Source organism: Rattus norvegicus, chromosome 6 (genome assembly GCF_021556685.1).
Source record: "Rattus norvegicus strain SHRSP/BbbUtx chromosome 6, alternate assembly SHRSP_T2T, whole genome shotgun sequence".
Taxonomy (NCBI): Eukaryota; Metazoa; Chordata; class Mammalia; order Rodentia; family Muridae; genus Rattus; species Rattus norvegicus.
The window spans coordinates 136,456,772-136,484,577 of record NC_141539.1 but is presented as its reverse complement, the minus strand read 5'-3'; the positions used below and the strand labels follow the sequence as shown (position 1 = coordinate 136,484,577).

Sequence of the window (27,806 nt, the reverse complement as noted above, 5' to 3'; positions counted from 1 at the left end):
TGTCCCTAAGCTCCCTCCTTACACCAGGATCTGTGACAGCCTGACTTGTCCCTAAGCTCCCTCCTTACACCAGGATCTGTGACAGCTTGACTTGTCCCTAAGCTCCCTCCTTACACCAGGATCTGTGACAGCCTGACTTGTCCCTAAGCTCCCTCCCTACTTGCCATTCCATTCTATGGGACTGGACCTCAGCGAGGAAAGGGACTCAGGTAACAAGCTCCAGAGGATAGGGCTGGGACAGCTGACCCATGTCCCCAGTCATGTGGCTGTGTCAGCATGGCACACTGAACCGGGATGGGTCAGAGCCCAGAGGACAAGGGGACAGAGATCATCACAGAGGCCTTGTGGGAGGGGGCAGGCAGAGGCTGGGGACCAAGAGACAGCTATGCTTAGAGGTTGAGAGGCAAAGAAGATAGTTCCAGGCCCCTTCGCTTGTGGGAGGAGTAGAAGCTGAACCCAGGCTCTATCCTGTGGGACAGGTTAACAATGTTGACAAGGATTAGCACACACACACACACACACACACACACACACACACACACACACACACAGGAACACGTGCACATGCACACACACAGCTTACCCTCAAGCTTGGCACAGACAGCAGAGACCCTAAGGAGTCTCTCTGGGTAGTGGGTATAGGTGGGGGATAGGAGGCTCCCAAACCACACTGCTCTCAGAACCAGATATTGAGCAGCCAGAGTCCTTCATTCAAGCCTGACATCTTGTCCCCAGCCAGAGTCCTTCATTCAAGCCTGACATCTTGTCCCCAGCCAGTTTTTCTGACTGCTCCCTTGGCCTCTGTCTCCCTGTGACTGAGCCTTGGGGAGGTGGGCCCAGTGCTCAGTCCCTGCAGGGCTCAGAGGAACACACACAGAGAAGCAATGCGGCCATTCCTTACACAAGGTACCAGTATTCTAAATGTGCACTTCCGGCCAGGAAACCCAGATTTCCTGTTTCCAGGTCTAGAAATCCTAAGGAAGGCTCTTTGTCCAAGGCTGTGAGAGGGACTAGGCCTAAGTCCTCCTCCATTCAGTATGGTGCTCTTCATGGCACGTCCTCCAAATCTCTCCAAACCAGTGATACCCACGCACCTTGTGCTCTCCTGAACACTCAAGGTCCCATTCCGTTCCCCCTGGCCCCTGGCCTCATGACTGCACTCAGGATCAACTTTCAACATTGTTTTGCAGACCCCTTTGCTGGGTCATAGGATCATAGAGAGGTCAGGGGTCTGACTTTATGGCTAGCTCCTGTCCCACGCTCCTCAGCCAGCTCTCTGCCAACTCCTCTGGCTGAGAGGCACTGACGGCATGACCATTTCATAGCTGGAAATAGTGAGGCACGGACAGGCACAAAGACTCACCTACAGACCCATCTAGACAGTTGCAGAGCTGGGACTAAACTCTCTTCTCTCTTCAGTTTGGCCAGGAAGCTCACTCAGCCCCGAGGCTCAGGTGGCACAGCACAGCCGGGATGGAGCCTTGCTGCCCTGGTGAGGAGTGAGACTCAAGTGTAGGGTGGAGGGAGGCAGAGGGTTCTCTGGGGAGAGGCTGGCTAGGATCAGGTTTTCTGTTACCTCTCAGGACCCCATCTGAGCTGCCAGGACTCTGATGCCTACTGAAGGGCACCTATAGGACCTACATCTCCCCCTCTGTGATAGAAGTGCCTCTCACACCCTGAACTCCAGGTTATGAGCTTTTCAGGCCACTCGCTCTCTACAGGCCTCAATTTCCCCACTGGCAGGATGAGCTGCTTTATCAAGTGTCAACAGGTAAAAGTTCCTGGCTTTCACCTCTGGCTTTGGAGCCTGGGAACTTCAGCAATTCACTTCCTCATTCTTGCACTCCCTGCCCTCACCACTTCCCCTTCCAGCCCTCCCCAAGTCTGGACCTGCCGCTGGCACCCAGCCCTGATACACACACGGGTGGGGTGGGGTGGGTGGGGTGTGTGTGTCTGGTCATACCACCCCTGACCCCTGCTCCTAGAAGGGAACTAAGAATTCCGGACAATTACCCCTGGGCTCCCAGCAGACTCAGACATGGCTCTGTAACCCCGTCTTAGCACAGAGGGGTCCGGGAGAGCAGGGAAAGATGCTTTGCCTGCCTCCCTCGCACTGTAGCATTTTTTAGAACCCTGTCTTACACTCGAGGAGGGAAGCTTCATGGACTTTTGGAACCCCAGACCACCTGCAGTTACCCAACCCCACGCCAGCTATTGTCAGGGTCAAGCCCAAAGTTACAATGGCAGTCTGCTGGGAAACAGTAGAATGAGAAAACCATCATAGACCCCCACTCCATTAATCCTGGTTGGCTCACATCCTCCCTGGGAATTGGAGACAATGCAAATAGGTCTCCAGCCTTTCCCAGGAGGCTAGAGACAAATTTCCAGTTCTCTAGAGTGCAGGTGCATAGTCTCCTGGAAATGTATCCAAGGCTGAAGCCAGCATGGTTACTTTCCCACCCGTACACCACCACACAGTGACCTGACAACTTTTATTGTTTGAAAGTCTTTGCTACAGGAAACTAGACTAGCACAAGCCGCAGGACTGGTGCTCACAAGGGCTCAGGTGCCTGGCAAGAGGCTGAGTTCTGTCTACCCCCTCTGGGCAAGACCAATGTGGTATCTGTGGCTAGGGACCCAGGGTGAGGGTCTCTGGCTTTGTTTTGTTGTTGCCTTTTAAATATATTTATTTTTACTTCCTGCACAGGCGCCTTGCCAGCATGCATGTCTGTGTACAGCACAAGCACACACTCACAGAGGCCAGAGAGGGCGTTTGAGCCTCTGGAGTTGGAGTTGAACGTGGTTGCTTGCTGCCATGTGGGTGTTGGGGACACAATCTCTGAAGGAGGAGCGAAGGCTCTTCGGGCAGGGGCTTTCCAGCTCAGGACTGGCTCTGGCATGCCATTCATTCAGTCCAGCATCACCTCTCCCAACCATCTCAGCGTGCCCAACCTTAGGTGCTATTTTAATTCACATTTATTTTTGGAATCCTCAGCTTCGCACTATAGGGTGGATGTGCTGAGCAGTCAGAAAGGGAAGCCTCCCCTGGCCTGAAGTCCTGTAAGGAGGTGCCGCAACCCCAAAAGACTCCCCCACAAATGCCTGGGATGCCTCATCTCTTGGTTCCCCCTGGCTGAGCATCCAGGCAACTAAGACCAAAAATTCCAAGGCTCCAGGCTTCGGAGCTGGGAAAAGGGCCAGAATGACTCACTAGGCTCCCAACTTGGGGTCAGTCAAAGGGAGGGTGACAGATCCTCTGCCTAGGAGGCTCCTGCTCGACATTCAGCCCTAGATGCAGGTGATGAGCACATCCACAGAGGTGGGCACTTCAATCTCCTCAAAGAGCACGTGGTGTGAGGAGGGCCTGTTCTCGTGGGCTGCCCTCAGCAGGTCTTGGGTGTGCTGCAAGAGATTCTGGTTCCGACGGCGACCGAGTCTGCGTAGTGCCAGAATGGCCAGAATGTGGTCTCGCCTGTAGAGACACAGGGTCCTCACTGCAGAGCCGTGCCCCTTGGCACCCTCCAGCCCTCGCCCCAGCCCCAGGGAAGGGAGGAACCCAGGCTTGGGAGGAAGTATGATTCACCCAGCATTCCTGGAGCTGGGTCAGAGAGGCTGAAAGGCGGGTACTATCCCTGGCTGGGAGAGGAGGGGGCTCTAAAAGGAGGCGGGAGTGTGGGCCTGGGTTACACAGTAAGTGGGCCTAGAACACACAGGCATGAGACAGGGGAGGTGGCATATGCACAGTGGGAAGAAACTCCTCGCAGAGGCAACGCAAGAAATCTGATCTAGGGAAGGCTCCTAGGGAGGCTGCTAGGGAGGTAGTGGCCAGGCCAGGTGGCCGGCTGGGGAACGTCCTCACAGTGTGCAAGACAGGGCAGAGGTGTGTGGGTGTAGGGAGAGCGGAGGGGACATGGAGGGTGGGCAGGTACAAAGGGGCACTCTGAGTCACTGCCTCCCCACTGGTTCCTCACAACCATCCAGGATCACCCTCGGAACCAGAGAGGGAGAGCCAAACCCTAGTTGGGGAATCCCCAGGAGCGGTAGGGAAATTGCAAACTTAAAGGGGGCTAACGAGCCATCACCCATATCCAAATCTACTAGAACGAACAGGCTGCGAGCAGCAGGGAGCCAGGGAAGGGGCCAGAGCAGGGGTTTTCAGTGACTTTTCCATCTTGGAATCTCCGAGAGCACTGGGGAGAGCCGGGATTTCCACGGGCTCCGATGACTCAATGCCCCACACGACCCGGGATCCGAGCCTGTTCGCGGCTGTCGAGGACTTTGAGGACTTCCCGAGAGGGTTTGAGCCCGAGAAAGGGGCCACGTTGTCCACAGATGGTGGAGAACACGAGAGAGGGGGTGGCCCGTTTGCCTTCGCTCCCGGGTCCCCTTTCCTCGCGGGCATGCGCACACACGGGTCCGTCGCGGTTCGCTTCCCCGCTAAGCCACAGTTCTCTCCGCCCTGACAAGCTCGCTCTTCCCTCCGTCCCACGCCTGCACCCACAGTCAATAGGACTTTGCTGGAAGGTGCGAGTGCCAGGTTCCATTGACCCCTGACTCTCGGTCAGAAGCTAGTGGGGGAGGAGTCTGCTAACCTGATGTCCGGGTAGCTCCGTATAAGTGTTTCCAGGTGCCGCCGGATGTCGTCTTTGTATGTCTCGCCCAGGATCTCAGCCACCGACGGGATGGCTTGGTCCAGCCACTTGGCTTCAGAACCCTAAGGAGACAGGGCTCTGAAGTGTGTGTGTGTGTGTGTGTGTGTGTGTGTGTGTGTGTGTGTGTGTGTGTGTGTGTGTGTGTGAATGTGTGTGGCCCACCTCCCCAAGGAGTCCCTGCCTGTAATGCCCTGCAACACTCCTCCCATGTGTCTGCCCGCCGGTAGCTCGCCCATGAGATTCCACAGAGTGGACATCTGCAGTGATGCTGGAGAGTTGTCTTCCTGTCTGCACAGACAGGAAATCCGAGCCCTGACCAGGAAGGTGTCACCAGTAGGAGACCAGAAGGCCAGATAAGGGGTTTGGGCTCAAAGTGCGCCCGTCCTGAGAGGGGAAAGATCTCTCACAGACCTTGCCCACCATAACCTTCACCCCTTCTTTGCCTGCATTCACAAATGTATACAATGTTAAGGGATACCCACCCCCCTTTCTAGAGTCCAGCCCCACTGCCATCTTCCCTGTGGAGTCTGAAGGACTAGTGGAAGCTCTCTTCTCAGTACCGGCTCCTGCACCCGCTGTAAGGGCTCTTTACCGGATGAAAACAATAGAATAGGGGTTGCCCTGCTTGACATTCAGACGATGCTCCTACCAAGCCCCGGAAAGTGTTGCTAATGGCCTGGGCATCCAGGCTCATCTTGTGGGAGCCCTTCACTCGATCCAAGCCACTGAACCTCTCGTGGGGCCTCAGCACCTGCCCCAGGTATTCTCGGACCACAAAACGGTGCACCTCCTGCAGAGTGTCCTGGGAGAATGAGGGTAGGGTCAGGATCAAAGCCATGGTCCCTGCACACCCGAGCCAGCCACCCGCTTCCTGGTACCTGTGCCAGTGGTGGGGTCACATGCTCAAGGTGATGTGCAAAGTCCACCACCTTGTCCATGAGTGGATGCAGTGTGTCCTGTGTGAGCCAGTTCCTGGTATATAGCACCTTGAATAGTGGCTGGGGACAGAAGGGGATAGGAGTGAGCTCTGTTCACCATCCCTCACCCCCTTCACTGCCAGGCTCAGATTTTATCACTCAGCTTTCCATAGTGTCTCCTCCAATGGGCACGGTTTGGGTCTGACAGTCTTGTCAGGCCCTGCTTAGGGTGTGTGCTGGGTGCACCTTGAGTGTCTGGTCAAGGGGCTCTAAGGCCTTATTTCTTGGCCCACCATCCCAGAGCTTGGGTGTTGATCACCGAGCAGAAGGAGTTACAGTGGGATGGTGGGTGCTTCCCAACTGCCCTTGTTCAGCTGAGAACTCACGAACCCACGTAAGGCAAAAGAATGCCGTGACCTAGGCCTGGGACGTTAGGGTGTAGACGGGTATCTGCCAGGCACAGAACTCAGCCAGTTCACCTGAATGTCTTGCTGTGCAATCTGGAGCAAATGCTTCTGGAAGTTATTGGTGGCAGCCACCAGGGGTCTCTCCAGTTCCTTTATGGTTCCCGGGAACCTGGCCAGAAGACTGGTTCTGGGGAGGAGCCAAGACAAGGAATGAGCTTGGTAAATAGGCAGAGAAGCAAGACCCACACAGCCCTGCAGCCCGGCCACAGCACTGCCCTGCCTCTGCTCCCTCATTCATGGTTCTCTACCTTCCTAACGCTGCGACCCTTTAATACAGCTCCTCAGGGTGTGGTGGCCCAGCCATACAATGATTCTAGTTGCTTCTTCATAGTGTAATGAGGCATGATGCAAACATCTGACATGCAGAATATTTGATACATGACCCTCGTGAAAAGGAGCTCGACCCACAGGTTGAGAATCACTGATTTAGACTGCACTGTCCCTGGGGTTGTGCCAAGTAGTGCCCAAGGGAGCAGAACTGAATAAAAGGACAACATTAAAGCCCCGAGAGCCAATCATTAACTCTAGCAGCCTGGTGGCACCTCAGCCCCATGACATAGATCCCACCTGGCAGCTTCGAGACAGCCCTCCATGCCTCTTGGTGATGGGACATTGTGGCATAGCCATGCCTGACACAAACGCTCCAACGAGCTTCATCCCTGTCTCCGAGGATGACAATGTCCCACTTCACTGCTGAGAAAACTGAGGACCAGGCTATACCCAATAGAGAGTGCTGCCTATCAAGACGGGGAGGCTGCTTCCTGGAGCTAAGTCCCTCCAGAGCTGAAGACTAGCCTGGCCCGGTTAGGGAAGATCATGATGGGGAACTGAGCGTCCCTGTGATCTTCCTTTGGGCACAGGCAGGCCTGGGTCAACTCCTCACTGCATGGGTTACTGGATGTACAGCATCTGCTTGCCTACCTGTACGTGGGTACCCTGGCCTTGGGAAGTCACCTTGAGTGAATGGAGCAGGCACATAGTGCCTGGTGTATCACAGTGCTCACTAAAAGTTCATATGGGGCTGGAGAGATGGCTCAGAAGTTAAGAGCATTGGCTGCTCTTCCAGAGGTCCTGAGTTCGAGTCCCAGCAACCACATGGTGGCTCACAACCATCTATAATGAGATCTGGTGCCCTCTTCTGGCCTGCAGGCATACATGCAGGTGGAATGCTGTATACATAATAAATAAATCTTTTTAAAAAAAGAGAGAGAGAGAGAGAGCTCATATATGGACTCAGTACCCATGGCCTGAAGAAGCAGGCTCTGGCTTTGTTAGAAGAGGAAAGAGGCACCAAGGTGATGTCCCAGGGCACACAGCCAACAATGGGCAACTCTGGATCCCAACCCACAAGGTGACCCAAATGGCTGTATTCCCCAGACTAGCATATCTGTGGGGAAGAGGGCACTTGGTGTGGTCTGGAGTGCTGGTTGCAGTCTCTGCCAAGTAGAGGGGACCTTGTCTTCTGAGGGTAGAGGTGCTTAAGGTGGTCCAGGATGGGACTCAGGAAGGGGGGTTTTCGGAGGAGAAGGTAAACTTAGGAAAAAGGAATGGGATGGAGGGAATAAACAAGGAGCCAGGCGACCCTATCTCTTCGGCCTCCTCAGCCTCTGGTCAGCCTTGAAGCCCCTCATTTGTTCCAGGGTCCTAACTCTGCTGAGCCTGTTAAGGCCAAGGTGAACAGGGGACAATCCCGGAAAACCTTGGGGAACCCACAAGAAGCCACTAAGTTTCTTTCCCTATTCCAGTCCCCAGCCACCGCTGCTTCTGATCTCTTTTCCTGGGCTCGCGCGCCTCCTGCTGGCAGTGGCTGGCAATGTCCTGGAGCTAGGGCGACCTACCTCAGCTCTACGCAGGCGTTAATGTAAGCACCCAGGTACCATTCGCTCACGGCCTTCGACGCCAGAAAAGCCTTTTCGAACCTGGGGGTCGGAAACAATTATTCCTCTAAGTTCAGGTCGGCACCCTCGTTAGGTCGTCACCAGTGATGAGGGCCTCACACCAGGGACCCCACCCATTCCTGGGCACCCGTCCCGGGAAGAGAATGCTACTCGCACCTGGGCACAAAGAGGCAGAGCGCACGCGCACAGATCTGCAGGGTGGTGGCCTCTAGCTCCGCGGAGATTGCGCCAGCCGCCTTCACGTGCTCAGCTACCAGCTGTCAGGGATGCCGCATGCTGAGAGCAGTTGAGTCCTGAACCCAGCCCACCCCTCACTGCAAGTTTTCAGTGGCCCAATGTGAGAATCACCTCCCTCCCCGCGAGGTTCTGTGACTTAGTCTGGCCATGTGCCCCAGGAGTCTAGGTCACCCCACAGGTTCCTCTCTAAGTAAAACTTAGCTCTGAGGGATCTCTATCAGGGGCCCGAGTCCCGAACACAAGCCCTTCCTTCAGCCCCCTCCCGCACGCACCATGTGCACATCGATGGACAAGGGCGCGTGGTAGAGGCCCTGCAGCACTTCCAGGTCCTCGCCGGCTTCCCAGCGACTCTGCTCCAGCTGCAAGATGCTGTCAAAACAGCTGGTGATCTTGGTCTGTTGGGTTAGGAGTGGCCTGTGGTGAGAAGCTTTCCAGGAGGAAGGTAAGGGCGCCCCCTGTCTTCGGAACTCCATTTCGCGCCTGCAGGGACTAGTGTCACGGTACTGGCAGCACAACCCCAATCCTCCACATCAAGTCTCTTGGAGCACCCAGCCTCTGGAGCCCGGAGCCTCCCCAGCCTCACCTCTAGGAAGCTAGTGTAGTCACTTTCCAGTCGAGCCCACAGGGCAGGCTCTAGGAGTGGGGGCAGCGGTTCGGTGGGCAGCGCCAAGTCTGGGGCGCCCAGGAAGTCAGGGCTGAAAAGTAGGATGGAGTGAGGGTTGTTAGGACCCAGGCAGGACTCCAATGTTCCACCGGTCGCCTCCTCTCCCTAACCTGCTCAAAGTCTACAGCCATCCTGAGAGTCTTGAACTCAGCTTCTGTTGTTGACACTTCCCATTTCCCTACCCTCCAGAGGGCTATGCCATCACTCCCTTTCCCAGAAACCTCTGGAAGGGGTGGACTTCTTGACACTCAAGCATCCAGCTGGTCCTGCTCAGACCGCTTAAGGAGCTGTTCACATGGGCCTCTGCCAGAGGCCTAAACATGTCCTCTGCCCTCACAATTAGCATACGTTCAAGGACTGAGTTGTAAGCGACATCCTCCGGCACCGTCACCATTCAACCCAAGTTATGGAGTCCCAGACAGGGGCTGATAATAGCTTGAGATCACACGGCAATGTTAAAGACGCCAGGACTCTGGCAGCCTTTATGTATACCCTTATGTATTCTTGCTGGGGCCCATTCATCTGGGGACTTAAAACACTCTTGTTACACAGCAGGTGCCACGACTGGAAGACCCCCTGCAGGCTGTACTCTGCATGTGAATGCGCGCTTTGCCTGGAAAGCCGCCCTTTTCCTTGATGGATTAGCCTTGCTCTATGGGGCTCCTGGGCACAGACGGGAAAGGCACAAGAGAGACTTTCTAGCTTTGTGAACCTGTAGGTGGGTAGTCTCTTAGGAAACCCTGGGATGGGAGCACACAGCCTAGCACAAAGGATAGCTAAGTCTTCTTCTCCGTGCCCCATCGCCTTTGCCAGCGACGGGGAAGGAAGGTGCCCTATGTTCTTGCAGCGGGTTTCCTGGGTCTCTTGGTGCTTAGTGGTATCTGCTATTTTAAAAACCCGGTATTTTAAGTCGAGTGCCTAAAATACCCTAGCTCAGGCCTCACCTGCCATAAACATTAGCGGCCCAGTCTAACAGCACGTAGAGCTGCTCACAGCCGCGGGCGTCTCGCGCCAGCTCCTGCAGGCGCTGGGCCACTGCGCTGTGGAAGGCACGCAAGTAGGTCTCCCACACTGGGAAGTCGGTGGCTTCGTAAGCGGGCTGCATCTCTGATCGCACCTTCTGCAGGTCGCGGCGAACCACGCCGCCGAGCTCAGCCAGAAGCTGGGCCAGGTCGGATGCGCCCTCTGCAGCCCCCGGGATGACTTTGGCGCCTGCCTGCTGCACGCGCTCCTGAGCGCTGAGCCGCACCGCGTCCTCCCAGTGCTGACGCCAGTGGCGGGGTGTACTCAAGAAATCACCCTCGGCTTGGGCGGTCTGATGGGCCTCCTCTTCCAAGTGCACCACTTGGGCCAGTTCCGCCAGAGCGTCTCGATCCACGCCCTCGGAATTCAGCGCCTCGCGTACAATGGCTCCTATCTCCGCAGCCATTCCGTCGTAATGTAGACAAAGGTCCATAGCGCGCCGCGCATAGGCGGTGGGGTCCTGTGTAAAGGTGCGTGAGGTTTTGTCCGCTACTAGCTGCGTCTCCAGATACCGCAACTGCTCAAAGGCCTTCACTAGCTGCCGCTCAGTGATGAGGTCAGCCACGGATTTACTTTCTGCAATCCCAATTTAGAAAGGGAGCAACGTGAGGGATCAACCCAGAGTCCTGGTACCAATCCAGACATCTAGGTTGCACGGGAGCTTTGGGCTGGACCGCCTGGCCACTACCCAGATGTCCTGTGCACAACTGAATTGCTCTACCTGACAGAAGTCCCTGCTAATAGTCACGTTAGAAGGAACAGTGCCGAGGCCCCGAACCTGGCTGAAAACAGCAATTTGGGTTCTTCCTGACTGCGTGGCAGGCCATATAGTAACCAGTACCTTCCACCTTGCACCCACCACCCCCAATCCTCTCTACCATCTCTGCTGAGCTGGTCCTAGTGACCTCATATGTGACTGTAATTACAGGTCTAATAGGGTCAGAGCTCGGGCAGGGTGTGCCCTGCCTTTAAGTCCAGAGCCAGCCTCTCTGCTGTACCATTCGTTCTCTTCCCACCCCGTGTTCAAGTTCTCTGCTTCTGCTGGGTCCCTTCTTTGGAGTCCAAGTTCCATTTGTTCTCCCCGAACAATCCCTTAGCTGCTCCCCCAAGTAAACATGGCTTCCATGAACCTCTGTGACCCTGTGAGCAGAGGGGCTCAGTGCCCAATGCCTAGGATGAGTTCGTTCAAGGAGCCAGGCTGTGAAAGGTGGTGCATGGTTTGTAGTTCTACAGCCGTGAGGTTCTGGGTTCAAATCCCACCTCTCTACTGGTTAGCAAGTCACTTAGCTAAACCTGATGTTTCCCATTTGTCCAGTGGCTGTGTTGAGGATAAAGGGCTTCCCTTACTAAAAACTAAAAGAATCTGTGCAGAAGGCAGGATCTGGGTGAGTTAGGCCTCAAGGAGAGTCAAGATACCCAGCTCAGCTCCTGCCCCCTCTGCCCTCCGTTTTCTCTTACAGTGTTACGTGCGGCCTTACCTGCCTGGCGTTCCAGATCCTCAGCCTCCACCCCAGTGGCTGCCTGCTGGCTGACACCATCTGTGACCCTGGAGGGCTTCTCTGGTACAGCAGTGCCTTGGGGATGCCCAGCAGTTAGGCCTTCATCTAGGGCCCGTCTCAAGGACCTGAACAGAAAACGGGAGCTCCGCCTGAGCAGGCCCTCGTCCTCCTTGGGCTTGTGTGTTGAAGCTCGCAGGCTGGTCCGGAAAAGGGTCCTCTTCAGTGAGCCCAGGCTGGGTTTCATGCCGTCCCCGGGATGCGTGCTTTGCTCCTTCATACTGTTGGACTTCCAGGTGCTTACAGGTAGGGTCTGTGACTTCCTAGGCTCTCTGGGGCTTTTAAGCTCTGGTCCAGGGTCCCCTGTCCGTGGCGATAGCATCCTGGCAGCAAGAGAGCTGGCAGTGAGAAAGCAGCTGAAGGAAGCCTAGAGGGTGCCCAGCCCAGTCCAGGAAGCAGACACACACCCCTGGCTAAACTCTCTGGGGTTCGGTGGGACCCTGGAACATGGTGCAGGAAGGATTTGTCTTTTCTATGGGAAAAGAAATGTATGCCAGCCCCGGGGCTAGCCAGAACCTTCTGTGTGCCCAGTGCCCAGTGCAATCCGTGTTAGGATGCAGACAACTTTTGCTAGCAGAGTGCCTTCCCAGAAGGCTCTCTCCCAGGTGTCCGCCTTCACTGAGCCCTAGTAATTCCCATTTGAATTTGAAGGAGTGCTGAGCTTGCTTACTCTGGGAACCAGCCCAACCCACAACCCACAAGGGCAGGACCCAGTACCCACAACCCAAACTTCTAGGATTTTAGATTCTAAGGCCTAAACCTCACCCGTCCTTTCCTCCCACAGACCCTCTTCAATCCCTCCAGAGACGTGGGCTCACCCCTTCAGCACAAAAGGCAGGATCCCTTCTGCTCAAACAGGAAGTCTCTTAAGAAGCATTCCCTTCCTGACTGATCTGGAGGAGGGTACAATGGTGCCCTAGGGCCCTAGCCTCAGGCACCCAGTTACTTATCTTCACCACACAGCCTGAAGGGAAGGCCGTGGGAGGAGCTTCGGGTCTATATTTAACCTGGAGCCGAGGATCCCAAAGTATTTCCTACCTTCTGTACTTCCCCCCCCCCTTGCCAAACCCCAACCTTGAGGGTCTCAAGAGCATGGGAGACACCCACTGTTCAGGCCCCTGACAGGCACCACCACCACCACATTCCGTTTAGCTAGCAGAGCCTGGCTGTTTGCTCTTCTGACCGTATGTTTAACTATGGGTGGAAGAGAAGAGACAGACTTCCTGGCCACTGGAACCTCCTGCCCACCATGTTGTGCAAGCCAGACATGAGTGGGGGATGGTGCTGGGCCAGCAAGCTCCCTGTATGCCCTTCCAGAAACCGAGTCAAAAGAAGGGCTGGATGGGGCTGAAAAGATGGTCCAGTGGTTAGGAGCGCTACTTGTTCTTACAGAGGACCCGTGCTCAATTTCCAGCGCCCACACAGTGGCTCATAGCCATCTGTAACTCTAGTTCCATAGCAACCAATATGCTCTTCTGATCTCCGAGGCACGCACACAGTACACAGACATACATCCAAGCAGCACACACACATACACTCGTGCACACACACATGGTACATAGATATGTATCCAAGCAACACACACACACACACACACACACGGTACACAGACATACATCCAAGCCCACACACACACACACATGCGCACACACACAGAGACACACACATAACATAAAGCAAATTAATCTTTAAAAAAAAAAAGAAGAGAAGGAAGAGGAAGAAGAGGAAGAGGAGGAAGAGGAAGAGGAGGAAAAAAGATTTGATCCAATAGAGGCATAGTTCCCAGCCCTCTTCAGAGTTTCCTACCATACCAGGACAAATCCAAGTAGACCAGACCCCTGGGTGAGTCAGAAACTGCCCTTCCTGGGACTTAAGGCATGCTGGACAGAGGCCGTCCCCTAGGGTCTAGCCCTCCAGCAAGGTATCTGATGGAGTCAGCTGAGGCCTGCATTTCTGGAGTTTCAGAGGCCACCAGCTGCTTCAAGGAAGCCCAGGAGAGGGAGGGAAGCTCAGATGATTGGTTAGGGCTTATCAGCCCCACCCTGACCACAGGTCATCATGCTGCCTGGCACCCAGGTTCAGGGACCATGCCCCACACAGTCTGATCTTACTTAAATGGCACTCTCTGGCTGGCCTCCTTCTTCTGTGGTGACCTTCTGTGTCTAGGGTGGGAGAGGGCAGCTGCCCCTGTTGCATCCTCTGCACTCTCTGACCACAGGGGTGTTGGGAAAGTATAAGACAGGCCCTGCCTTGGTTGGTAAGAGTTCATCTTGATTTTACTAAGCACTGACTACGTGTTCAGCCCAGTGCTGACGCAGATCTGATCCCCACAAGGAACCCTGAGGAGTGTTATCTGCTCAGAAAGGGGCAGGATCCAGCCTCAAGCCACTCAGCCTGGCTCACATGTCTCTTCAGAAGCTATGGACAATGGGTGGTCGGTGGGTGCTCCTAACTAGAGGATCAGATGCTACCCCAAAAGAGTTCTTTTCCCTTTGAGGACTGCAAGACAGTCAGACTAGGAAATCCTTGCAGGGGAGCCTGGGGCCAGAATCTGGATAAGGAGGGGTAGCTGGACACACGAAATGCCATGGCAGGCTACACAGGAGTCTTTGGGCACACGGTGCTCACCTGCCTTCCTACCAAACCAGGCCTGTACTAAAGGGCAGCCATCATGGTTACCAAACAGCCCCTCTGGCTGCAGCGGTACCACTTGGGGTTCTGCAGCTCTCAGCAGCTATTCCAACCATTCTTGACCTCCCGGGACTTCTGTGACTCCCCATTGCCCTCAAGCCACCCCAAGCCCTATAGCTTGGTTTTCAAATTCCTCTCTTTCTAGACTGACAATTCTTTGCTTCGTTCCCGAGTATGCATGTTACTTTAGCTCATGGGACCCCCTCCATCCTGCTGATTGTGCAGTCTTTGGTCCCCTCTCAAGCTGTGTCCCCTCCCGATCCTCTCTCTCTTTAATCTCCAAGTTGGGCCTGGCTTTTAGGACCCAGTGAATTCCCTTCGTCCAAGGACTCCTCAGCTCTGTGTCGTCTCTGCTCAGTGGCTCCTCCAGGCTGTTTCTACTGTGACAGAGCCTCCTCCAGGCTTGAGAGTCTGTCCGTCTCCTCTCTCTTTCACCGAGAGTACAGTTCAGAAGTATGGATTCTCCAGTGTGGGTGGGTGCCCCACCCAAGGATGGCCTGGTCAGGTGTCATTCTGGTGCCCACCGAGATGATCTGTGGACCCCACTCCATGCCTTCCCTCTGTGGCCACAAAGCCGCTCCCTATCTCCTATTTCCACTACTGGAAATCACTCCCTGACTGACTTGGTATTAAGTGCCAAGATCCTGCAGATCCGTGACAGTCTGGACTCAACTCTTTCCCGGTCATTACCAATTGCAAGGCCAGGTACAGGGAAGTTAGCATGGCCCTTCCATCTCAGGCCTCCCTATCTCCGGCCTTGTTTCTGCCTTCTTCTAGATCTTTCCTCTTGCACCAACTCCCACTCTCTGTTTCTCTCTGGGACAAACCACATTCTTCCTCCCCACCTACTCCAGGACTGGGCTATCCTCTGTCCTTCAAAGCCCGCTACGGCGTTCGCTCGTGCCTTGAAACTTTCCCTGCAAGCTGAGTCCTTTCCTGAAAATATGGAACGGGGGCAAGAAAATATGGTTTCAATCTTCCTCAGTGTTCGCCTCCGAGATCTAGTTAAGTCAACAAGGCAAGGAAAAGCTTGCCTCAGCAAGAGCTGCAGATGTCAGAGAGAAGCAGTTCAGATGGACGTTTTAATCTGCCGAACAGTTCACGCTTGGTTATTATGGGCATAACGAGAGTTTAGGAAATTTCATATGTTGATTTCGCAAACACAGTCGGTAGCTGTTGTATGTGCCGGTCAGGCCTATTTTTAAAAGAGACACAGTCTCCCTTGACAGTTGCCAAAACATAAACATAAACCCCTCGGTAGCCATCGCTCACGGAAGTACAGGTTTCTTTTTTTTTTTTTTTTTTTTTTGGTTCTTTTTTTCGGAGCTGGGGACCGAACCCAGGGCCTTGAGCTTCCTAGGTAAGTGCTCTACCACTGATCCAAATCCCCAACCCCGAAGTACAGGTTTCTTAACGTGGCATGCAAGGCTCTTCCTTAGTTTGTCTTGCTTTACTCTCTCGCCCCTCTGCCGCCCCGTGCTCATCCTCCCACCTCAAGTCTTTGCGTGAGTTGCCCCTGCTCTTCCAGCTGCCCCGAGCTTCCTCGGGAGCTCTTCTTCTGAGAAACCTTCCCTGACCGGCCAAGACCTAGCACACAGCAGACCCTTTCTTTCCTGGGTCTAACTCCAACCCTAGAGAGTAGTTATATGATCCGAGATGTCTCTGCCATTTGGCCAGGAGCCCCCAGGGAACAGCAAAGGAGCCGGGTTCAGACCCGTGAAGGGCCCATAAATGTCAGGTACCCAAGGAAAATGGTATGGCCCTGCCATGATTGTGAACCATTGGTACATCTCCACTTGGGCGTGTTTCAGCTTTGCAGATCTTCATGCTGGTCCTAGTGCCTCTCCATGTGTGTGATTGTCATGTAATATGTGATTGCCTCTGCGTGTGTGTGTGTGTGTGTGTGTGTGTACGTGTGTGTGTGCGTGCGCACACACACTTGCCTGTGAGTGCGTCTTTGGCGTCTTCTGCTTCTATGTCTGTTTCTGTATGCCTCCTGGATGTCTCTGCTTTCTGCAAGTGTGTATGGCCGTCTATATATTCCGATGTGCGCGTATCTCCTGGGGCTGAGCTCGTACTCTATCTCAGCCAGCCTGGGCTTAGAGCCCAGACCCTTGACCACAAAAGCATCTAACAGAGCCAGACTAGTCCCAGCCTCTTGGGTCCCCACCCACTGCCCCCAAACACCCTCCTATCCTCTTCCCCCACCTGGCAGGGTCATACCTGATATCAGCGCAGACAACTGTACCCAGGTAGCAGAGGTCGTAGGGAAGCGAGCCAAGCAGGATCCTGAGACCAGGTCCAGTAGAGAGGCTGCCAGCACAGCCCAATTAATTGGTTGACCAACAGCTGGGACTTCCCAGTCACAGAACCGCCCAGGCCCACTCTCTACTTGGACCCCATACTTTCGCTTTCAGGGAAGTTCCACCCCTTTCATTCCAGAGACAATGCTCCAACCTTTGATCAGTCACGGCCCAGGACCTTGCCTGAGTCCGATCGGAGCTTGCCGGAGCTGACAGGGAGAGACTGAGGAGGGAAGGCTAGGGAGGGCCTTAAGGGAAGCTGAGGAGGTGGAGATTGGTGGAGGAGAGGTTGGGGGTGGGGTCAGGGGAGGAGGATGCAGCCGTGGGGGCAGGAGCCGTTGGGGACCACTGAGGATAGCTGACCCTCACTACTACCAAAGGTAAATTAAAGCACTCACCCCCCCTAGTGCCCAAGCCCAGAACACCCTGCTCTCCAGGGTAGGGCTGCAGCTCCAGGTCAGTCTAGGACGTTCACTCCAGTGCCCCCTGTGCCTGCCAGAGCTGAGGAACAGAGAACAGATACCAAGACCTGTTGAGGAAGTTTTCTGTAATGCCCGGAGGACCAGGTATGAGCCACACACTATTCCTGAAGGCTGGAAGGAGAGGGCCCGAGGGACCCAGGGGCTCACACTTAGGAATGACAGGCAGCCTTCCAGGCAGCATGAACAGCGTGGAGGAGGGGCTGTTGGGTTGGCGTCCGTCCGGAGCTCAGGCCTTCTGCCTTCACAGGGAGGATTTTCATGGGGAGGGCCGTGGAGACTTCAGAAGAGTCACCTTCCCTGGTTTCAGGGGGATTCCACAGAGAGCGTCTTAGGAAGTAAACTCAGGGGAAATCCAAGGACACATTCAGCACTGTCCCCGCCCTGCGCTCTGGGTGGATATGGATTGGATGCTCCAGTTACAGTACTCAGTACTGGGCTGTGAGAGCACAGCACCACACAGGGCATACTCTCTCGGTTTGGGGAACCTGAGGGTTAAGGTCTTGATTCTTCTGAGCCTACCTTCCTCCTCCTCTTCCTCCTCCTCTTCTTTTTCTTCCTCCTCCTCCTCCTCTTCCTCCTCCTCTTCCTCTTCTTCTTCCTCTTCCTCTTCTTCCTCCTCCTCCTCTTCTTCCTCCTCCTCCTCTTCTTCTTCCTCCTCCTCCTCCTGTTTCTCCTTTTCCTTCTCTTCTACTTCTTCTGGAGACAGGGTCACACTCTGTATTCCTCCATGTCCTGTAGCTCACTATGTAGAGCAGGTTGCCTATGAGTGCACAGAAATCGCATCAAAGGCGTGTGCCATCGTGACTGGTACTTTCTATCTTTCTGTGTTCTGTCCTCTGTGTGTGTCTGTCCAGTTTTCTCTCTTTCATTGCATGCGGCGTGTATATGCTTGGCCCAGGGAGTGGCACTTTTAGAAGGCGTGGCCCTGTTGGAGTGGGTGTGTCACTGTGGGCGTGGGCTTTAAGACCCTAGTCCTAACCACCTGGAAGTCAGTCATCCTGCTAGCAGTCTTCAGGTGAAGATGTAGAACTCTCAGCTCCGCCTGCACCATGCCTGCCTGGATGCTGTCATACTCCTGCCTTGATGATAATGGACTGAACCTCCGAACCTGAAAGCCAGCCCCAATTAAATGTTGTCCTTATGAGACTTGCCTTGGTCATGGTGTCTGTTCACAGCAGTAAAACCCTAGCTAGGACAGTGTGGTATGTAAGCTCTCTAACTGAGGTGAGATAGAAGGGCGGGGCAAAGTGTGGGAACTCAAGAATTAGAAAGAGCCCCTCTGGTTGAAATACCTCCATAGCAGGCAAGGATCCGTATGATCACCGCTGCCTAAGGCCTTCCTCCCCCGCCAGCTAGAAACCTTCTGTTTTTCTAGGAATTCCATCCCCAAACCCCTCAGTTCTAGAGAAGGACGTGTAAACTCCTTGAGAAAGCTCATCAAATTATAATTGCATGAAAGACATCTCCATCAGAAGAGGGAGAAATGGAGAAAAATAACGCCTAGAAAAGGTAGTCTCAGAGATGTAACCTGAGAGTCATCAGCCAGGTATCCATGGCTAAGGCTAGGATGGCTTAGTCCACCGCTGAGCCCCCTGAGCGGGCTGGATCCTCACTTGGCTAAGTCTACCACTCTCCCTACGTGCCCTCCATCAAGTAAGTCTTACTCTCATTCTCCTGACCCTCACGTGTAATCCTAGGTTAAAGTGTCTTTAATAAACATCTCTAACTCTACTTCAGACCGGCTAGTCCTGAAATTCTCTTCCTCATCAAGGCTGCAAGTCTCAGTTTAGCGTAAGTTGGGTCTGTAAAAGACTAAGGGAGTCTTAAGACTGGTGAGCGTGATGGCGTGAAGCTGTGTTTCCACATCCTCTTCTTGGAGCTGACTGAACAATTTAGCTATATACCCAGCCTCCCAGTTGACCTGATTTTAACTGATTGTCTTTTTAAAGACCCCATCTCCATATAAGGTCACATCCTCAGGTTCTGGAATTAAGGGTTCAACATATAAATAAGAGAATTAATGATACCAGGCACACGACATCCCCCACCCCTATGCTATTTGGAGACAGGCCAAGTCAGGAAGAAACCATCAGCACCACCTCCAAGATGCCCACCAGTTAATCACATCTTCAGGAACAATAAGCCCGAGGCTCCCTCGGGGGAACTACCAGTCTAAGCCCAAGAGGTGCCCAGCTGGACCTTCCCCTTGCCTCAGCCTGGCCTGCCTATTGGCTCCCTCTAAGGGGGTCCCCTGGGCTCAGGGACCTACCCACCACCACACAGCCAACTGGAGAGACCAAGACTGTCTCCAAGTCACATGAGAGTCCTGGGATCTCCAGGTTCAAACTGCCTGAAGTCTAGCCTCAGATGTCCAAACAGGAAGACTTTGGTCTCTTGCCTCAGAAATCTAATACCCAGGACCAGGAGGATTGTTCCTAGGCCTCCCCCAGTGTCTCACCAAACCCTAGACTGAGCATGCCCATGAGGCTGTGATGGTTTCTTTGATTTTGCTGCTGGTTGGTATTGTTGCTTTTTTTTTTTTTTTTTTTTTTTTGGTTCTTTTTTTCGGAGCTGGGGACCGAACCCAGGGCCTTGCGCTTCCTAGGTAAGCGCTCTACCACTGAGCTAAATCCCCAGCCCCGTATTATTGCTTTTTTAAACATTCTTTTCAACAAAGTAGAATTTTAAATTACACACACACACATATAATGTATTCATTTTATTTTATGTGTTTTGCCTGAAAATGTGTTTGTGCACCCTATATATACATGGTGCCTGCAGAGGTCAGAAGGGGAACAGATCCCCCAGGAATGGAGTTAGAGATGGTTGTGAATCATCATATCAGGTGAATCCTGGGAACTGAACCCAGGTCCTCTGCAAGAGCAGTGCCCCCCCCAACCACTGAGCCATCTCTCCCGCCTTAATTTGTGTACTTTTATGTGCATGAGTGATTTGTCTACGTGGATGTCTGTGCTTTCCTGGTGCCATGTCCTCTGGGACAGGAATTACAGACGGTTGTGAGCCACCATACGAGTGCTGAGAACCAGACTTGGTCCTCTGGAAGAGCAGGTGGTGCTCTTTAAGCGCTGAGCCAACTCTTCAGTTCCAAGTCGGCTGGCCTGGAACTTGCTACATACTTGAGGATGACCTTGAATTCCGCTTCTGCTTTCAACTCTCAAGTGTTGGGATTACAGGATGTGCCATCACAAGCGACTTGTTCTATTTTTCCATGCTGCTTTCCCCTGGATTTTTCAGTAAAATCCAAGCGGAAAAAGTCCCAGCCTAGCCTAAGAGAAGTCCAGGCACTAGGGCAGTCAAATTGAGGTCAGCTGAGGGCCGTGCAGAGGGCAGCTAAGAGGGAGAGGGATAGCTAGGACTCCGAACTTCAACTCCAGCTCCTCACGACCCAGGGAGAGCCATCTTTTCTCTAAGCCTTATTTACTCTTAAGTAAATAGGATTATTACTGGGGTGACGTGAGTTCACCTCACCTGAGGACCTGGCTTTTAGGTGGTCACGATCAGGAAGGACCCTCCACAGATGTTTGCCTGTCTAGGGGTCAATTTTGCCCAGAAGGCTAAGGGGCCCAGATTGGAACCTATTCTAAGATTATGGAGGCGGAGTTCACCCACTGTCTCTGGCGGCTGCGGTGTCTGGTAGGAGCGGGGGCGGGGTGGGTGTGGATTGTGCCCCATTCTCTCTGAGGCCAATTTGGACCGACCTAAGCGCACCAGACGGTGGCGTCTACTGTTTTATGTACTGACCGCCGGCGGGCGCTAGGGGGAGCCGCAGGCAGATTTCAGGCCTCCCGTGTCCTAAACTGAGTTTATGAGGGGCTGAGCTGATGAGTGGATGTGGCCTCCGCTCTGGTCCCACTGCTTGGGGAGGAGTGGGCTAGGTCCCCTCCAGCTCTCGGACCTCCGGAATGGGTCCTCCCTGCTCCGGGGCTACCCTGTTAGACCACGGAGAAAGCCTGGGCTTGGGTCCCAGGAGATACCTCCCCGCCCCTCAAGGGCCCTGGGCTTATCTTCTGTGGGACCCTGTTTAATTGGGCCTAATCCTGCCTGGAAGAGAGGTGGCGCAATCCCATTGTTCCGTTCGGCTGCCTCCCAAAGTGCACAGCACTTCCTGCCAGAGGTCAGCCCCCCGAGGATCCCCACACTCCCTCCCCATTTCCTAGTCTCACTGCCCTCGCTCAAAACCCACAAGAAGGGCTGGGGACAGGGAGGTTCTAGAAGGACAACAACACTTCTAAACCGTGAACCCAGGAAGTGCCCACGGAGACATGCCGGACCCAGAACACCCACGGCTTTAAATTTAAAGCAGACTTCCAGACAAACTTCCGCACCTCCCCTCCCACCTCTGGCGTTTGGGGGCCAGGCTATATTTAGAAGGAAGCGGGCTGGAGAAATTGCTTTATTCATCCTGGAGGTTAGCAAGGAGGCCAGGAGAGAACAGAAGGCCTTCGTCTCCCACAGCCCTACCAGCTCATCCAGGGTGGGGCCTCAGCCTGAGGGCTTTGTTGAACTAATGTTATGGAAACTTCCTAGTGACTAGGTCCTGAACTTCCTCAGGCTTAGCTGAGGGAGAGCAGCACACCTTAAGAGGGAGCCCTAGGCATGGTCAACTTTTTGCTCCCCAAGCCATCTCCGTTGAAGTACCATAGCTCCCCCACTGGTTGTGGAGGGACAAGACAAGGTAAGAGGAGGTACTTGCCCACCCAAGGTCACATATGAGTACTGTGGCCAGCTTGAAGGTCCCTCCATAGCTTGGGTAAAACTGGTCCAGGTCACCTCATTTTGAACCTAAATTTTCCCATCTGTAAAATGGGACTTTTGCAAGGAATTAATAAAGTCTGGGCTGGAAGAAGACCCCTCACCTTATGTACCACCCTAATGTACCCAGGATGCAAGGTACAAGGGGTGCCTGGTCTCCGGGGATCTCTAGCAGGGGTAGGAGGCCACCAGGAGGAGTGGAAGGTGAGGAAGACAGTGACAGAGACAGTGGTGGAGCCTACTCTGCAGCCCTGAACAGCCTTCTGGCTCTGCTCAGCCTACCATTTCCCTCCCGAGTCGGAGTGCCAAGCACTGAGGGCTTACCATCCAACATTCTGACTGCCCAGCCCAGGAGACTAGAACGCCACTGGTAGAAGCAAACTTGTGCCCAGCGCCTCAAGTGCCCTCCAAAGGTGCCTGTGGCCACCAGGAAAGATGCCTTTATTTCTGCTTCAAACCACTGAGCAAAGAGGGGTGTATTCCAGATTTGGGCCATGGAGCGCAAAGGCAGGGGCCGGGGTCCTGGCCACACCTAGCCAGACAGGTAGCTTGGTGAGCTGGGTCTCCTGGGTGGGCCCAGCCTTCTCTGTCAATCAGCCAGTCGTTCTGGGATGGAGGTCCTCTCGTGGTCAGAGAGCAGAGCCTGCCACGCCCTTATCTGTTACTGGACCAGGGAATGCCTGGTGCCCAGAGCTGGCACCCTCGATGACATCATCATCTGCTTCCTTCCCTGGTGCTGCTGGTGGACTTGGGGAAGGAGCTGCAACAAAGCAAAGAAACAAAATACAAAAAGTAAGCAAAAAACCAAAGGCCGCTCTATTGGTGACGAACTGTAGCTGGATTGGTCCTGAGGGGTCTAAGGTGGGCCCCCTTCAGCTGACATCTGGATGGGATAGGCACTCCTTCCCCGGAGCTGATGGGAAGGAAGGGGTGATCATACCCTTCTTTTAGGGAAAGAGGAGGAGGATGAAGCCCAGCTCTGGAAGCAGAAGCAGTCTTCACCACCTTGACCTATGCTTCAGGGAAAGGATTGGTGAAAGAATAAGGAAGCCTGAGGTCTCCCCACAGCTCACACATCAATGGTTACCTAAGGGCCAGCGGCTACTTCTGCTGTCTCTGCTGCTGACCTGACTCAGGGTGGGAGAGCTTTGAGCAGAAGTGGGGGCCATGCATATAGACCCCTTCAGGACTATTATAAGGACTACTCCAGAGGCTGAGGTCTGGGAAGAGGAAGAAGGTCACTCACTTCCTCACAAGGAGAAAGATCCTGCACTGGCTTCAGGGAATAAAGAGTCCCAGGGTACGGCTGAGCGCTCATGCTGTAGGTTTTAGTGGCCCCAAGGACGGATCACTCTTGTCCCTCCTTTTCCTTGAAGCTCCAGTCTTTCACCCTGACACGAGCGGCCATGCCAACCCCCGTTCCCAAATGTGCTCCTGTACCCTGATCCCTCTCGGTCCTTGTGAGCAATGTGAATTCTCCTGAGGGTCTCAAGTCAGGGAAGGAGGGAGAACCGAGGCTGGACAGACGGAGAGTGACTGTACCCACTCAGGTGTCAGGCCTGGAGCCGCAGGTGTGCATAAGGGGACAGGTACAGATGGGAGGAGGGCAGCAGCTGGAGGAGTGGGTGAGGTACAGTCCTGGCCCTGGGCAGATGCTCTAGGTGTTGCCGAGGTGTGAACCAGTACAGGGGTCCCACGCCTACTGCACACACAGACAGGAAGTGGGTGCTGTCTTCTCACCAGCAGCAGCCTGGACCTGAGGGGTAGGGGTACCCCTCTGGGTACCCTCTGGTGGCCAACGCAGCTCCCCACTTTCCACAGCGCCCGCTTCAGTGGGTTCCACCACGATAGAGGGCAGTCGCTGACAGAGCCGAGGGCCCTTCTCCCGGACACCTACTGCAGCCTACAGAGAGAGTGAGGGGAAGGCTCAGGGTGATACTGCACCATTGGCTGCTGGTCCTGCCTCTTCTGCCCTCTGTCCTGCCCTACTAGGAAGGCCAAGAATAGGCAGAGTGAACGGCCCTGCCTTGTCCCACCACTGGGGTATTAGGCACCCCGGGAACACCATAGGACTCACCTGGACTCAGACCCAAAGAAGCCCATTTCACAGACAGAGCTTAAGATGGTAGAGACCAGTCATTCAGGAGGAAGCCCAGGACTGAGCACCCCAGCTGCTTCCTGTACCTGGAATCCAGCACCATTCCTTTCTAGGGGCTTCCCTGCTGGGTCCTTGGCCTCCTCCCTCCACAAGGCAGGCCAAGGAGCTAGGAAGATGTTGCCATGGCAATCAGAACTGGCTCTCCCTCATTGTTCTGGTGCCCACACGCCCTCTGGGTGCCCTCAGCAACTCCACCTCCCATTCAAAGCTTTTCAAGGCCGAGGCTGCCTCACATAACTCCATCCCTCGGTGCCCCAAGGCTCTGACTTGCCTGCAGTGCCCCACCTCTATGCCCTCCTGAAGTTCTGGAAAAGATGCACCTTCCTACAGTGGCACTCAAGGAAGGTAGGCACAGAGGCACACAAGGAAGGTAGGCACAGGGCAAGCATATGGCATATTGTTACACTGCCCCCGATGGCTGCAATGGACACTGGTTTCCCCTACACACTTCTATCCTCTACCCAGGACCCTGTCAGCCAAGTACTGCAGGTGACCCTGAGGGCTGAGAGCAGGTGTCACCAGGCTGGGCCATCGGTGGAATGAAAGAACAAAGGGCCTCAGAAGACAGCAGAGGAGGGATCCCATCCTGCCTCCACAGTCGGACGCTCCTGAGGCCAATTCTATGCTAGCTTTGCCAAACCAGGTATCTTTCTCCATCCTGGCTCCTTCCATACAAGCTATTCTATTTTACTTCTTGTCCCTCAGCCAGGGTTCTGTCTGGAGGGTACTCACTATGACCAACCCGGCCAGGCCATCAGGGTAGCTGTACCTATAAGCCCAGAGTCTATGTCGCTCTTCCTTCACCAGTTCTGCTGACCTAATGTAGCTTCCTGTGACCCTGCTTGTCTGTGCAGGACTAGAGTCCCAGTATATTTACTTCTGAAACAGGTTCTCACACCCTAGACTGTCCTGAAACCCACTAAGCTGGTAGCCAAGGCTGGTCTTGATCCTCTGACTCACCCCCTAGACAACTGGGATCACAGGGGTGCGTCAGTGCATCCTACCTACTACAGCTTTAAATGTCTTGCTGCATCAACATCCCTCCCCTCCCCCCCAAAAAAATCTGAAGGCACCCTAGAATTGTATCACCCTACAGAGAGCAAAGTGTGATCCTGTGGTTGGGGAATACGCCTTGGTGTCCCCAGGTTCAGAAGGGGCTTTCAATCACTTTATCCATCAAATTTATACAAAAATAGCAAAGCCCTCCTCCACGTGGAAGGGTAAACTGAGGCTGGCGGAGATGAGAAGCATATTGAAGTCACAGGCCAGAGCTCCCTCCTGTCCCCTGCCCCTTCAGTCACTTACCTTCCCTGCCAGGCCTCTGGCGCCCTCAGTAGGACTCTCTGGTGCAGCAGACAGTGGGGTACTCATGTTGCTGCTGCTGCTGCTGCTGCTGCTGCTGCTGCTGCTGCTGCTGCTCTACATAAAGACAAGAGTAGAAGTGAGGTGTCCATTGCAGCCAGTGCTAGGTGTCCTCCTCTTCCTCCTCTTCCTTTTCTTCCTCCTCCTCCTTCTCTTCCTCCTCCTCCAGAACTCTCCCCCACCCCCACCCCACACATCTCAGCCTAGCACCCACAGCTTAGGGCTGACCTCAAGAGAACAGAACAGCTGCCAAACATTGCCCAGAACCATAGAGAATGTGGCAAGATGGGGAGAGATGGGCCTAGGCTTTGAGAGCCAGGAAGACTTCCTGGAGGTCAGCTAGCCTGAGGCCCCCCTAAGGCACAGGTAGCAGACACTCAGGAGAGATTCACATGTTGAGGCGATGAGCAGTAAACAGAAAACACAGCAGACCTGGGAACCCAAACAGCTTTGAGTCAGGAGGCTGGGAACGCCTGAGACTGGGCCTGAACCAGTCAGAGGCCAAGGTGCTCCATTCCTGCCCAAGAACACCCCTTCTGCCAAGAGGCTGACGTCTTGCCTGCTTATGGTCATGTCTACCCAGGTCAGGCACAGGTTGGGGATGCTGGATCAGAGCCTCCACAGTAAGGAAAGAGAGTCCCTGCCAAAAAAAATCATAGTCCCTCTCTCAGGCTTTCCTCAGCACTGAGTGGGGTGGTGCTGGGGTGTAGAGTAGAGGGATGTGAGGGTGTGGGGAGTTCTCGGGGCCTAGCTCAAGCCAGAGCAAGAAATGAGTGGGGTCTATGAGGCATTGGCGGATTTTAGACAGGCAGCCCAGGGCCATCGTCCTGTGCTTTAGGAGATTGGGCCAAGGTGAAGTACTGACCAGCAGGGCAGAATGGCAGCTGGTCACCCTGCTAGGAGGCGGGTACCCTGGGCCTTCACAAGGTCAACTGCTAGCCTGGAAAATGAGGATCCTTCTACCAAGGATCACCTTGGTCAGCTCAAGTTCCAGAGTTCCAAGGAAGTCTGGAAGGGGGACACACCCTGTGATGGGCACCCCCTGGCAGTAGGTCCCAGGAGTCCTCTGTCCCAGAGCCCATGACATCCCCTGTGGACCACTCAGAGCTCTGAGACCCCTTACGTTCCTGCATACCTCCAGAGTTCTGGGAACCTGCCGGTACAGAGACCCAAAGGGATGTCTCAGAGACATTAGAAAATGAGGGAGGGACAGTGGCCACGGAGGCCATGCAAAGAGATGGCAGAGCTGAAGTGTGAGGGGAGATAGACGGAGAGAGCAAGAGGAGATTCCAAGAGAAAATCTGGGGATCCAAGATAGCAACGAGGATGGAGCTACGATGGAGCAAGTGCCCACAGGCTCGCCGGTATCTGAAGCCTCCGCTGCGAGAGCCCCCCACACCTCTATCCGCTCTGGGGTGCAGAAGGCCAGGTGTTGTGGACCGCCGGCAGTAGAGCGATGCTTGATCCCGAGCCCCCACCCCGCATTCGGTTGCCACGGGGGGACCCACACCGGTCCCTTTCTTGGGGTGCTCCCACTAACTCCTTACCGCGCTCGCCCTCCTCCCCACCCATGGCTGCCAAGGTACACCTCAGAAGGAAGCCTGAGGGCAAGGATGGGGAGGGGGCGTTGTGCCTCCTGCACACTCACCGACACTCACCGCTGGCGCTTGCGGGGACTCCACGCTGGCTCGGGAGCTCGCCTCCCTCGGTCCTCCTCCGAGCTCTCCGCCCACACACGCACTCACAGCCGGCCCCTCATTCACACTCCCGCCCTCTGCTCTGCAGGGCCGCCGGAAGAACCTGGCCTCCACCTCCCTAAACACCACCCTACCCCAGAACCTGGTCTTGGCACTTCAGACCTCCTCCCCCAATTCCCAGGTTAGAATGTGAGGTGTGGCATTGTGTGGTGCCAGAAATGGTAAAAAGGGGATTTTCTCCAACGGGGAAACTGAAGGAGGAAACAAGACGACATGGGGCAGGTTGGAGGATTGTCCCACATCCCATCTCACGTATTGATCCCCAGGCCCATTCTCTACCCAGGACAGTTGGTCGGGTGAACAGCTCTCTGTCACCCAAGGTCTTAGTGCCACATTCCCACACACATAATCCTCATGATTCCCCCTCTAGGGTCCACTGTGGGCTCTCTAATGTCCTATTTCTCTCAGAACTGCAACCAATACCCGCAACTAGCTATCTGATCGCCATGCACCCAACCGTTCAACAGGAGGCATGATCTACCGTCAACAACCCAGGCATCACCTTCCTTCAACAACCCAACCTCCCTCACTTCAGTGGTCAGTCTATGATTACCTTCCAGCTAGCAACCACCATTCCCTATCCATCACCCAGTCACCATCTGGCATCTTATATCCACTCACGACCTATCACACAGCCATCCTGCACACATCCCCCACGACCTACCACACAGCCATTCTGCACACATCCCCCATGATCTACCACACAGCCATTCTGCACACATCCCCACTTACTTACTTAGATGCACTGCATCTAGCATCTACCCGTCACTAGTGGCCTGGACACCTAGGGTGGCCATCCAGCCATCTTCTTTCCCTGTAGTCCTAGACTATCCTATGTAGTCCTAGACTATGTAGAGTATCAGCCA

The 27,806-nt window shown here is 54.5% G+C and overlaps 2 protein-coding genes across 22 annotated transcripts; both read right to left on the bottom strand.

The window, feature by feature from the left end:
• Positions 1-2,478: 2,478 nt before the first annotated feature.
• Positions 2,479-17,280, bottom strand: Exoc3l4 (exocyst complex component 3-like 4). Of its 6 annotated transcripts, XM_087552939.1 has the most exons (14): positions 17,038-17,280; positions 16,807-16,909; positions 16,329-16,418; positions 11,337-11,737; positions 9,780-10,434; positions 8,755-8,866; positions 8,444-8,566; positions 8,091-8,191; positions 7,875-7,955; positions 6,049-6,163; positions 5,531-5,650; positions 5,302-5,454; positions 4,593-4,714; positions 2,479-3,472 (listed from the first exon to the last, which is right to left on the bottom strand). In XM_087552939.1, the coding sequence occupies exons 4-14, from the start codon at positions 11,734-11,736 to the stop codon at positions 3,289-3,291; spliced, it is 2,166 nt and encodes a 721-aa protein (XP_087409065.1). In that variant the 5' UTR covers position 11,737; positions 16,329-16,418; positions 16,807-16,909; positions 17,038-17,280; the 3' UTR covers positions 2,479-3,288.
• Positions 17,281-22,045: 4,765 nt separating this feature from the next.
• Positions 22,046-27,103, bottom strand: Lbhd2 (LBH domain containing 2). 16 transcript variants are annotated; one of them, XM_087554361.1, is made up of 5 exons: positions 26,832-27,103; positions 25,743-25,823; positions 25,127-25,240; positions 23,404-23,566; positions 22,088-22,423 (listed from the first exon to the last, which is right to left on the bottom strand). In XM_087554361.1, exons 3-5 carry the CDS (start codon positions 25,190-25,192, stop codon positions 22,293-22,295), a joined length of 360 nt encoding a protein of 119 aa, XP_087410487.1. In that variant the 5' UTR covers positions 25,193-25,240; positions 25,743-25,823; positions 26,832-27,103; the 3' UTR covers positions 22,088-22,292.
• Positions 27,104-27,806: the final 703 nt, after the last annotated feature.